Below are 11,583 nucleotides of genomic sequence, written 5' to 3' on the forward strand. Positions count from 1 at the left end.
ACCTGGAAGGTGAGAAGGATATCGCTGGCCACCACTGCCCCTGAAAGACCTAATCATTAGTTGCCCTCGAGTTGATTCTGACTCATGGAGACTTTGTCAGACCTGAAAGTGAGGTCTGGGAAGGTGAAGTCTCTGGTATTCACCACCAGTGACCAGACACAGAACTAATTCTAAATCACATGGGCCCTTATTTGCCGTGAGATGACCATTAATCAAAAGGTAACAGAAAACATCTTGAACTGGACTGTCAGTTTTTCGGAAAGGTTTATTATCAACTGAAGGAAACCACCAGTGGCCTGCTCTGAGAATGTTGGTGTGAGAGGCCTCCTCCACCCCAGTGGCGCAGGAAGTACCTGTCTCAGGTGCTCCCCCGAGTGGGGCTCTTCCCAGGCCCACCCCCCTTGGGCAGCCTGGTGGCACTGGGCTGTCGGGGCATCCTCTGGCTGGTTCCCTCCCGGCTGCTCCGTTCTGCCAGGGCCGGGGCTCCACTGAGTACGGCGCTGCCTTTGTTTCTCCCTGAGAACACAAACACAGTTGTTAGGAATCAGGGCAACTCCATGGTCACAGCACACCTACCATACCACGCTCCTTGAACAATATTTGTGTCATTAGTGGTCGGGAGAGCAGAAGCCGCAGGTCAGCTTGGGAGGTGAAGTCTGGGAAGTTCCCCTGGCTGCTCTGCACACCTGTCCCAGTGTGTCACACCTGCCAGGAGCTCATGAGCAGGGCCACCTGGAGCTGTTGCAGGCACTATGCATCTCTCCCTCTCCAGGTGTTCTCATCTCTTTCAGAACGTTCACACCTCAGCCACCCGCACGTACTTCCCTGATGAGACTCGTGGTGATGCAGGAAGCACCTTGGTTATCAGGCATCTGTCAGATTTCTGAATTTGGGTTTTGGAAACTTTTTCATACTTGGTTTCCTACTTTTGCCCATCTTTTCTGTTATGTAAGGAAGAGGTTAGGACCTTCTATTAATTTCCCTAAGTTTCATTCTGCTCTTAGTAATTATCGATCAACAACCGTCAACACTTAAAATTAATTTTAAAGTGCAAATACAAGAAGGTATTTTTGTATCCCAAGCTCTGTTAAGACTGCGTGGTGTCAGCAGGCTCAGTTACCTCAGGCCCATCCCAGCCCTGTCAGCTCTATTGACTCCACTCGGGGCTCAGTCTCCAGCCAGTGTAAGCAGGTCAAGACACAGCCCATTTAGGAGTGTGTCCACATTTGAGCCCATCACACATGAACCCCTTTGGCTCTGTTCCAAATGCTACTTGTTCTCTAAATTGTCGAGGTAAGCCAGTGGATACAGTTCTTCTGCTGCAAGGTAGGAGTCACAGTTGGGCCTCAGGAATTCTGCAGATACACAGCAGTCAGGCCTTACTCTAAGGTCCAGCTACTGGATTTCATGGCCGGATTCCTGCTGAGGCTTGAATGCTTGAGCCTCCCTCTGACCACAAGACCGTCACACACAGATACACGTGGCCGTCACATGCAGACAGATGTGACTGGCTCAGATATGGATCTGTGGTGTACTGCCTTAATTCTCCTCCTTGGCCCCTACTCTTTGGGCTGTTGTGCAGACAGCCAGAAAGATCTGCAACCATGCTGGGGTCGGAGCTTTATTGTAAAGAAGGCTCAGAATTTGGACAGCTTATCAGTGAGACAGAAACCCTGGTGGTGTAGTGGTTAAGTGGTACAGCTGCTAACCAAGAGGTCAGCAGTTCGAATCCACCAGGCGCTCCCTGGAAACTCTGTGGGACAGTTCTACTCTGTCCTATAGGGTCGCTATGAGTCGGAATTGACTCGATGGCAGTGGGTTTATCAGTGAGACTACCAGGACCCAGAGGAGGACAAAGCACACCGGGAGGACCTAGAAGGGTAATAGGCTGCCTATGTGGCCAGTCTCCTTTGAGTGCCCTTCTTCAGGCTCTTTGCTTAGGCCTGGTGGGGGCTGTCCTGTAGGTCAGCTCTAACAGCCCATGTCCCTGGGCTGACCCCCAGCCTCACCTGGCTCCTCCTCTGGCCTCAACATCAAGTGTAGTCCAACAGCCTGCAATGGTTGCACTATTCACAATAGCCAAAAGGTGGGAACAACCCAAATGTCCATCAAGAGGTGAATGGATAAACAAAATGTGGTATATCTGTACAATGGAATACTATTCAGCCAGGAAGAGAAATGAAGTCCTGATACATGCTACAACACGGGTGAACCCTGAAAACATTACGCTGAGTGAAGTAAGTCAATCACGGGAGGACAAATATTGTATGATCCCATTTACGTAAAGTATCTAGAAGGGGTAAACGTGTAGAGACCAGAGTTTATTAGTAGTTACCAGGAGTAGGAAGGTGAGGAAAAAGGGGAGTCATTGTTTAGGAAGCAGTGAGTATCTCTTTATGGTGATGGGAAACTTGGCAATGCACATGGTGATGGTTGTACAACATGGTTAATGTAATTGGCGTTACTACATGGAACATGTGGAAAACACTGGATTGGCAAAGTGTTATATATTTTTTACAACATCGACAACAGAACAGCCTGCAATGGTGAATCATGAGTTCTTGGAGAAAAGATGCAACGAGATGTCTCAGGGGCTCATTAAGTCATTGCTGTTTCACAATTTGTCACCTTTTTGAGCAAGAGGGGCCTCTGTGTTTTCGACACTGCAGATCCTAGCTCCTCCAGGAGGACTCAGGCTCATGTCCCATGGTGTCTAATAGTGATACTAAATTCTTCCCATGATTTTCGTAGGGATAGGATGGCCCTCCTTATGAGAATTTCTGGAAAGTTCTTCCTCAAGGAACCAAGGGGATCTTGCTGCCTAGTGGGGTGAGGAGGGTTACAATCGTCCCGCACCTTCCCTTCCTTTGATTCCCCTGCCTCGCGTCTCTGGGCTTCAGACTTAAGTGCTCACATACATTTGATTCAACAAAGATGTAATAACAGGTTCCACCACCCATCTGTTGGTTTGTCGTACTGTGGTGGCTTGCATGTTGCTGTGATGCTGGAAGCTATAACACCAGTATTTCAAATACCGGCAGGGTCACCCATGGTGCACAGGTTTCAGCAGAGTTTCCAGACTAAGACAGACTAGGAAGCAAGGCCTGATGATCTATTTCAAAAAATTACCCAACGAAAACCCTATGGATCACGACAGGATATCGTCCAATAGAGTTCTGGAAGATGAGCCCTCTAGGTTGAAAGGCACTCAAAATACACAGGGAACGCGATAATGGACTCGAGCACGCCAACAGTCATGGAGATGGCACAGGACTAGGCAACTTTTCCTGTCATACATAAGGTCGTCATGAGGCAGAGCCAACTCAATGGCAACTAAAACAATACATGATCCTGAGCTGAGGAGATAGAGCAGAGGAGTGTGTTGGGGGTGAAGTTGGGCCAAGGCGGCCTCCCAGTGACTCATGAAAAAGACACAGCAGGGAGCATTCCTAAACCATCACCACACATTCCCTTTGGTACAAAGTGCCTGTGTTCTGGTCCCCACCAGCTGGTCGGTGGGCGGGGAGCTTCTGCAGCCAGGCGAGGCACATGAGATCTGTGGCCTGACGCTGGGAGCTTAGGTGCCCCACACCCTCGGCAAAGGACATTTCCTGAGGGAACTATGGCTCAGCGTTAACTCACCCTCAGCAAACAGCAGGGCAGGCCTCAGGTGGGGCCTGCCTTTGCAGCCAGCTTTTCTTCAGCCTGCCACATGACAGAGTTACTATCCAGCCAAGGTCCGAAGTTGCCAGCAAAAAGCGTAACTTACACACAGGCTGTGGAACAACGCTGTACTCATAATAGAGAAGAGACAGAGCAAAGTCAGCCTCAACTGTGGTGCCGGTCCCCCATGGCCAGTGAGTATTCCCCGTAGCCAACACAGAGCTGGTGTTCTGCACAGCCCCCTCTAGAGCCACAGGTGAGGGACACTGTTGTCTCCCTACCAGGAACACATCCTGCAGTGGGGTTGGCCAGGTGCCATACGGTACACAATGCACAAAGCTGAGCAAACGTTGACTGTATCCAGAGCAGGGAGGAGGCTACCTGATAAGGAGCAGAACTCAGAGAGAGAGGCTCAGTTCCCAGCCTGCATTATGAGAGAACATGCTGGGCTCAGGGGTCTGGCTGGGCAGTCCAGGTGGGGTCAGAAGGCTGTGCAATAGACCATTTTCCCCTTTTCCCACCAGTTACTTCCCCTCCTCAACATCACAACCAGATCTCTTTCAGAAACTGAAAACAGAGAAGACAAAAGTAGCAAAGAGCAAAAAATGTTCATCTTTAAATCTGACAGGGCCGATGGAAATAAGGACCAATATAACTTTGAGCCACAGACTTGAAGAAAACCATTTAACGTGAATGTAAGCCCCCTCTATCCAGCTCTGTGTGGTTCTCAGAGCCACGTGCTCTCATGGTCAGCAGGGAGAACCATTCGAGCCTCCTCATCTTATATGGGGAGGCTCAGAGCCAAGGAGGGGGAAAAGTGCGGCTGGAGGCCCAGGAGGATGGTCAGGGCAGCGCCTGGGAGTGGCAGTCCTGCTTTGTGAAGCCTGTCGGGGCCGCTCCCTTGAAGCTGGTCACACTGGCCCCCTGGCCCCCTCCTGGTGGGGTTATCAGGGTTAGATGAAAAGACCACAGGCTGGGGGCAGAGTGGCAGTGGTAAACTGGTGCCCACAGGTGGTTCCTTGAGGCCCTGTCACAGACAAGACAGGGTCATGAGCGTTAATGCAGGCTGAGTTGTTCTTTTCAGTCTATGGTGCTGAAACCAGATTGTGGCCACTCAGTATTTTGTGACCTGATCAAGCAAGGGAGTCCATGGGTGGCACAGTTAAGTGCTCGACTACTAGCGATCTGCTTCTGAAAGGTCATACATAGCCTTGAACACTCTATGGAGCAGTTCTACTCTGTATACATGGGGTCCTCACGAGTCGGAAGTGACTAACAATAAAGAAGCGAGGAGTTCCTGGGTGGTGCAAATGGTTAACGCGCTCGGCCACTCAAAAAGGTTGAAGGTTCAGGGGCCTTAGGAGAAAGGCCTGGCAATCGATTTCTAAAATACCAGCCACAGAAGACCCTATGGAACAGTTATACTCTGACACATATGGGGCTGCCATGAGATGGTGTCAACTCAATGGCAACGGTTTGGTTTTTTGGTTTAATGAAGCAAAACCCCAAAACACACCAGCCTGTCAGCCAGGCAGGGGGTGCCTGAGGCCATCTGGCCATTTGCTTTTTTGGTGGGGCCTACGTGAGCCCCAACTGACCACCCCCTGTACACTGCTGGCAGAGCCGCTGAGGCAGGAGTCCTTATAGAAAGCCCCGAGGTGCACTGTGCTCCTGTTCTGTCCTACCGTCTTCCAGGGAGGACCACTGCATGGTGACATGTGCCAGTGGAGTGCCAGGGCAAAACATCAGACTGACTAGAGTGTCCGCTAGATGCATGTTTGTGTTAGGATGGAAAAGGATGGCAGGAGGGGAGAGCAAGAAAGCACCACAGGGAGGTGAGCATCTAGCAACCCCCAGGGCCACTGCCATGTCCCAGGAGCACGTGGAGTGTCCTAGTGGGGGCCTGTGTGTTGCCCCAGGCAGAATGCACAGCTCTCCCACAAGGCCAGTGGGCCAGGCCCGGTGACCAGAGAGTGATGTCCTGGGTGTCCATCTCTGCTGCTGCAGAGTACGACGGCAGGCCTGCGCTGCCGCCCTCGGGCCATACTCCCAGCACACACGCAAACGTGACAGCAAAGACAGACATGCAAAACGTGTGTGGGGGCCCTTCTAACTTCATTTAGACAATTTCCTGGAAGGGTGTCCCAGTGACCCCTCTCCACACAAGCACACACGGCTCTTATTGGAGCAGCGCTGCCCAGTAGAAATACGATGCAAGCAGCATATGTAATTTCTAATTTTCTAGTAGCCACATTAGAAGCCTGGGTGACACAAGCAGTTTGCAAGCGGCTGCTAACCTAAAGGTCAGCAGTTCAAACCCACCCGGTGGCTCCACGGAAGAAAGGCCTGGCAATTTGCTTCTGTAGGATCACCATGAATCAGAATTGACTCGACAGCAAAAAGTCTGAATTTCGAATTAGTAGTCACATTAAAAAGTAAACAGGTAAAACTAAAGAATGTATTTTAATTAACCCAAGATAACCAATGCTATCATTTCAACATGTTATCAATATTAAAAGGATTAATGAGCGGCCACAGGCTTTTTTTGTGCCAATTCTTTGACACCCATTGTGTGTACTATACTCACAGCCCATCTTGGTTCCGAGAGGCTGTGTGTGGCCCTGCAGCTCCCTTACTGGACAGTGCAGCTCCATGGAAGTTCACGGCTTCCACACCCCAAACTTCGTCCTACGTGTCCTGGGTGGGCATCTTTTTAAACATATAGTTTTCCTATTAACTTAAACAGAACACTCAGCTGAATTTGACTTTTTCCCCCTGACAACTCCAGGCCCCCACCATGACAACCATTGCCTCCCTGTGGTTTGGGGTTTTGCAGTTTTCCCTTTTCTGCTGGGGAGCCGGAAGGGGCATGAGTGAGTTCGTCTGTGAGTCCCTGCAGGCCACTTGGATGGCCAGGGGACAGGAGTCCAAACAACCCTGCGGTGCCTGCTGCAGCTTACTGCACCCACCTGACTCTTCAACCTGAGTGGGCACCAGCTCGTGGCTTGTCGCCCAGAGTAACTCCACACACAAACACACAGTTCTGTAGGAAACTCAGGGTCAGTTAACCTCAGCATCCCCAAATCCTCCTCACCGTCCCAGGCCACCAGGGTCACTCTGACAGCCCCCTCTATTTCTTCCATCCCAGATCCCAGTATGACCAGGGCAGCTGGTAGGTCTGAGAAACAGGTCCTGTGACACATGGGCCTCAGAGGTCTTGATGCTCCCACTGGTGGCTGTGTGTATTGGTCCCAGCATACTCCTGGCATGGCCCCTTATTATGGACTGAATTGTATCCCTGCCCAAAGTATGTACTGGAGTCCTGACCCCAGTACCTGTGGATGTGATCCCGTTTGGGAGTAAGGTTTCTTTGTCATGTTAACGAGGCAATTTCAGGGTACCGTGTGTTCTAAACTCCTGAGTGTTCTCAGGAGCAGCAGAGACACAGAGAAGCAAGTCTGAATATGGGAAGACAGATGCCACATGAAGCTCTCCAAGGAACTGAGGAACACCAAGGCTACAGAAGCTGAGACAAGAACCTTCTCCCAGAATTGACCGAGAGAGAGAGACCCTCCCCCTAGAGCTGGGGCCCTGAATTTGAACTTCTAGCCTCCTAAACTGAGAAAATACATTTCTGTTCTTCAAGGCCACTACTGTGGTATCTCTGTCATAGCAGCACTAGGGAACCAAGACACCCCTCATCTGCCCTGATCCCCCCTCCAGCCCCACTGCCATATAATAAATTACTTAATAAGGCCTTTCTCACTACGATCTAGTAACTCCCACCCAAGTGACTGGGCAGGACTGTGTAATGGGGTAATTGTGGCCCACCAAAGGGACTGGTCAGTTTTGCCATTTCACTGAATTTAAAATGAGCCGCCCCAGAGGTGGGAAAGAGGACCCCACCACCACCAAGGAAGAGCAGCCAGAAGCCAGCACGTCCTTTGGACCCACGATTCCTGTGCTGAAAAGCTCCTGGAAATAGGACAAGGAGAGAGAGACAATGAGCTGTAACTGTGAAGACAGTGAGAAACAGAGGCAGCAGAGACCCGGCAGCCCGAAACGGCTAGGTGGGCTTTGTGGCCCACTGAGAAAGCAGAATGCCTCTGGGAAGAGGCCTAGGGCCAGGGAGAGGTGTGCCTGCCAGCACAGCCGGGGAGAGGCTGTCCTGATGGAGGAACTATCCTGAATATTCCTGAGCCTGGATAGTAACTGTTATTTCTCTAATAAATCCCATAATCATGAGTATTGTCCGTGAGTTCTGTATGGCCACTGCAATGAATGATCGAACGTAGCAGAAAAGTAGAGAGTGCCGTGGAAGGACAGTTGGTGTCAAAATTGGTAAAGATGGCAGGGAGGGAGGTTGTCTGGCCTCTGCCTCATGGGAGTCTGCCTTGTGCTGTTGATCTTGGTTCTCCTTCCCCCTTGTGGGGTTGAAGGAGGTCGGACACCGCCTCCACATCATTTTTTACACCCTCTAAGTCAGCCAGCCCCAGGGTTCCTCCACCCCAACGCAGCCGAACCCACAGAGCACCTCAAGAACTGTGTTCTCGCCAGGGCCCAGCACAGCCTTGAGCATCTAGACCAGGGGTGCACCTCAGGGACTGAGCACTCTGGAGACCCAGCTCTCCATGTTGCTCCTGCTCTCATCCCTGGAGCCCCCACTGTCACATGGCGCTCCCAGTGTTCCCACTCATACAACTGTGCCACACTGGCGGCTGCCACTCTTCACCCTCCCCAAGACAGCTCTCTTCACTGTGACCCTGACCACTGGGAGGGTCCGCTGGCCCCATCTCCCCTCACTCAGACACCCTGCTTATGCCTCCCACTGGGCGTGCCTCCCTACCTCAAATAAAACCAGTGCCTCCCCTTCCCCTTCACTCCACCCCTCCTCCCTAGATCTGGTGGTGGCATCTCCCCTCACCAGCCTCCCAGGTCCCTCCTCTGTTCACATCCCTAGATCCAATGGCCCCCAAGCCTTGCTGACACAACCCCTGATATGCTTCTTGACATTCCACCCTCCTCCTGTCACCCCAGGTCAGGCCTGGCTCCCCCAGAGGCCGGGAGGTGCTGCATTCCCTGCCCTGCCGTCCCACATTTGGCAGGGAGAGTCCCTGGAGGGTTACAGGGTGACATCTGCCACTCCAGCTGGTACTGAAAGCCTGCCTAGTGGCCCTGCTGACCATCCCTCCCCCAGCTTAACCCCTGAACTCCAGCAGAGCTGCCCAGGACTGGACTTGGCCCCACTGCCACCCCTGTCTCTTTGTCCATCCTGCCTCCCTACTGTGCCCAGCACCTAGGTTTACAAAGCATAAGTACTCTGTCTCCTCCAAGAAGTAGGATGCCCTGGCCCAAGGCAATGTTCTGCTCCCTCATCGAAGCCTGGCAATCCACCCACTCCTGCTCCTATCATCGGCCTTCCCTGCACCTCCCTGGACCTGAGCAGTGAGGCACAGGAGGGTGGCTGCTGGTCTGTGGGGAGGGCCTCAAGAAGGGAGGTGTGGGAGACAGCCATGCCCTGAGCTTCCGGTGGCACCTGCAATAGCTAGGTGGGGATGCGGGGAGGGGCATGAGGGAGGCACAACACCAGCACCCTAGGGGACCTCAGGCCCTCACCACCCCCTGGCTCTAGGACCCCAGTCTCATCATACCACCAGGCCTGGAATGTAGCCTGGCTCAGACACCAGGCAGGAAAAGGGACTCGCAAGCACAAGTCAGTCATGCACCACTGCCAGGGAAATTGGGGGACGGACCAGCATCTCCACCTCACCCTCCGGGAGGTTCCCCGAGGCCTAGGAGCCTGTCCAGGTGACAGCTTCCGAGAGGCTGAAGCATGTCCAGGCCAAAGGCTGTGCTTGCCACAGCACCCATGCTGTCCTCAGGCCTCTCCCTGCTTCTCTGCCTGTTGTCATCCCTTGGAGTCTCACCTAGCTAACACCTAGCGGGATTAGCTAGGAGGTGTGGGGGTGCAGGTCCCTCCCCCTAACACCTGTCTGAATGCATGGCCTCCAAGTTCTGCAGGTCATCTCTAACCTTGAGATCGTGCCCTCTGTGTCTACACGGTGACACGGCTGGCTCGTGGTACTGCCCTTGCAGCTTGAGGCTGATCTGGCCGGCTGGGGCCACAGCCATTTCCACGGAAATGAGAGCACCAACCCCCAGAGATAAGCCAATAAACGCAACCTGCAAAAGGAGAGAACAGGCAGCAAGAGAACCGGAGGGAACCAGGGGGCCCCGGAGAGAGAGGCGAGAGCGTGGCAGCCGGGCCGTGGAGCAGAACCGGAGAGGCCGCGGGAAAGGAGGGCCTTGCAGGGGGGCTACTGTTCTTGGCAGAGAGAAGGGAGGCCTCTGGAGGTCGGAGAGAGACACAAAGAGAGCAGACAGAGCATGGTCAGTGTGGAGGCTGGAGCGCACATGCCCAGGGCCTGTTAGGACGGGCGCAGGCACCCAGGGCCCTGCACTCCCACCACCCAGACACCAGCCCCTTCCCAGGACGCCCGTGCAGTGCCCACAGGCCTCTGGGCAGGGAGGAAGCCCTGGACCCCTGTCACTTGCCTGGGAAGTTCTACTGAGTCTCATTGAGTCTCCAATGGCCACGGGGGGCAGAAACGACACACACGGAGGGTGATTTGGAGCAGGCACTGTGGTTCCAGCACCTATGCACCCCACAGTCACCTCTGCATCCCCGCAAGCTGGGAGTGCTGCATGTTCTAGAAAAGCTAGGGGCCACTGTAGGCCCCCACCCTGCAGTCCAGACCCCTAGGAAGGGCCTGGGCTGGAGTGCGGCATGAGCAAGGGGGTGCCAGGAAAGCTTCTGCCTGCCCCACCCCCCGAGGACAGGGACCAAAACCATCTTGTCCCCCGTGTTTGTGAAATGAAGGTATAGAGAAGAGGCGGGAAGAGTGCTGGGGATGCAAAGGGTCCAGAGGAGCGCTGGCCTGCTTGGGCTGCCCTGGGGCACCCTCCCCGAGCACCCCAGATTTGGAGGTGCCCCCTCGAGGGCAGCAGCGATCACGGAGCAAGCCCTTGCAATGGGCCCTGCGGCTCCAGAAGCAAAACCAACAGAAAGGCCTGGCCGCTCCGCGCCAAGCCTCTACGCACGTCCTGCCCTCTCCCTGTGCCGGCGGCCCCAGCTCTGACCTCGAGTATCAGGCACGCTGGCCGCGGGCAGAGGAAGGGCTGCAGGGTCCGCGGGCTCGCTCGCCAGCCTCTGCCCGGCACACATGGACTGGAGCATCTGGAAAACAGCAAGCGGGGCCACGTTCAGCTTCAGCAGGTCGACCAGGATCCTGGCGAGAACAAAAAAGCGGGCGCAGTGAGCCCACTAGCCGGGGCCGGGCCTGCTCGGCGCGCCCGCAGGACCCCATCCCTACAGTGGCCGCCAGTTAAGGGCGGGACTCCTCCAGGCCAGCGGAGCCGGGGTCGGCCGAGCGCCAAGCCTCCCGCACCCGCTCACTTGAAAACGTCGGGGTCGATGGCGCCGCCCGCCGCTTGCGCCAGCTCGTAGAGCTCCATCTCCTCGGCGCTCAGCACCTTCTTTCGCCGCAGCACCAGCTTCTGCAGGGCCGCCTCCAGCCCCGCCGGCGGCCCCTGCCCCGGCCCGGAGCCCGGCGCCGCCATCAGCGCGGCGGGAACTGCGCGCGCACTGGGCGCCCGCGCCTCGGCCCCGCCTCCCGCGCCACAGCGCCCCCTCCTGGCCGTTTCCGCCGCCAAACCTGCGAGGGCAGGGGGGCCGGGACTCCGTCCGTGCCGCCATCCGACCCCGTAGCATTTATTAAGCGCCTATTGTGCATCGGCTAGGGGGTCCCAAGATGAACCGCCCGGATCCGCTCCTGGGCGATTCCGGGCTAGACTGCGTTGGTCGTGCTTGTTCGAGTATCAGCGCTCAGTCCAGTGTCGAGCACATAGTAGGCGCTCAAT

At 54.6% G+C, this 11,583-nt stretch overlaps 1 protein-coding gene across 2 annotated transcripts; it reads right to left on the minus strand.

Moving 5' to 3' along the window:
• Positions 1-247: 247 nt before the first annotated feature.
• Positions 248-11,313, minus strand: LOC100657763 (mitotic-spindle organizing protein 2B). 2 transcript variants are annotated; one of them, XM_023559385.2, is made up of 4 exons: positions 11,120-11,313; positions 10,804-10,952; positions 9,847-10,011; positions 248-516 (listed from the first exon to the last, which is right to left on the minus strand). In XM_023559385.2, exons 1-4 carry the CDS (start codon positions 11,281-11,283, stop codon positions 359-361), a joined length of 636 nt encoding a protein of 211 aa, XP_023415153.2. In that variant the 5' UTR covers positions 11,284-11,313; the 3' UTR covers positions 248-358. The 2 variants fall into 2 exon arrangements, with proteins under 2 accessions (XP_023415153.2, XP_064128447.1); XM_064272377.1 differs by lacking the exon at positions 9,847-10,011 and having other exon boundaries at positions 11,120-11,306.
• Positions 11,314-11,583: the final 270 nt, after the last annotated feature.

Source organism: Loxodonta africana, chromosome 19 (genome assembly GCF_030014295.1).
Source record: "Loxodonta africana isolate mLoxAfr1 chromosome 19, mLoxAfr1.hap2, whole genome shotgun sequence".
Taxonomy (NCBI): Eukaryota; Metazoa; Chordata; class Mammalia; order Proboscidea; family Elephantidae; genus Loxodonta; species Loxodonta africana.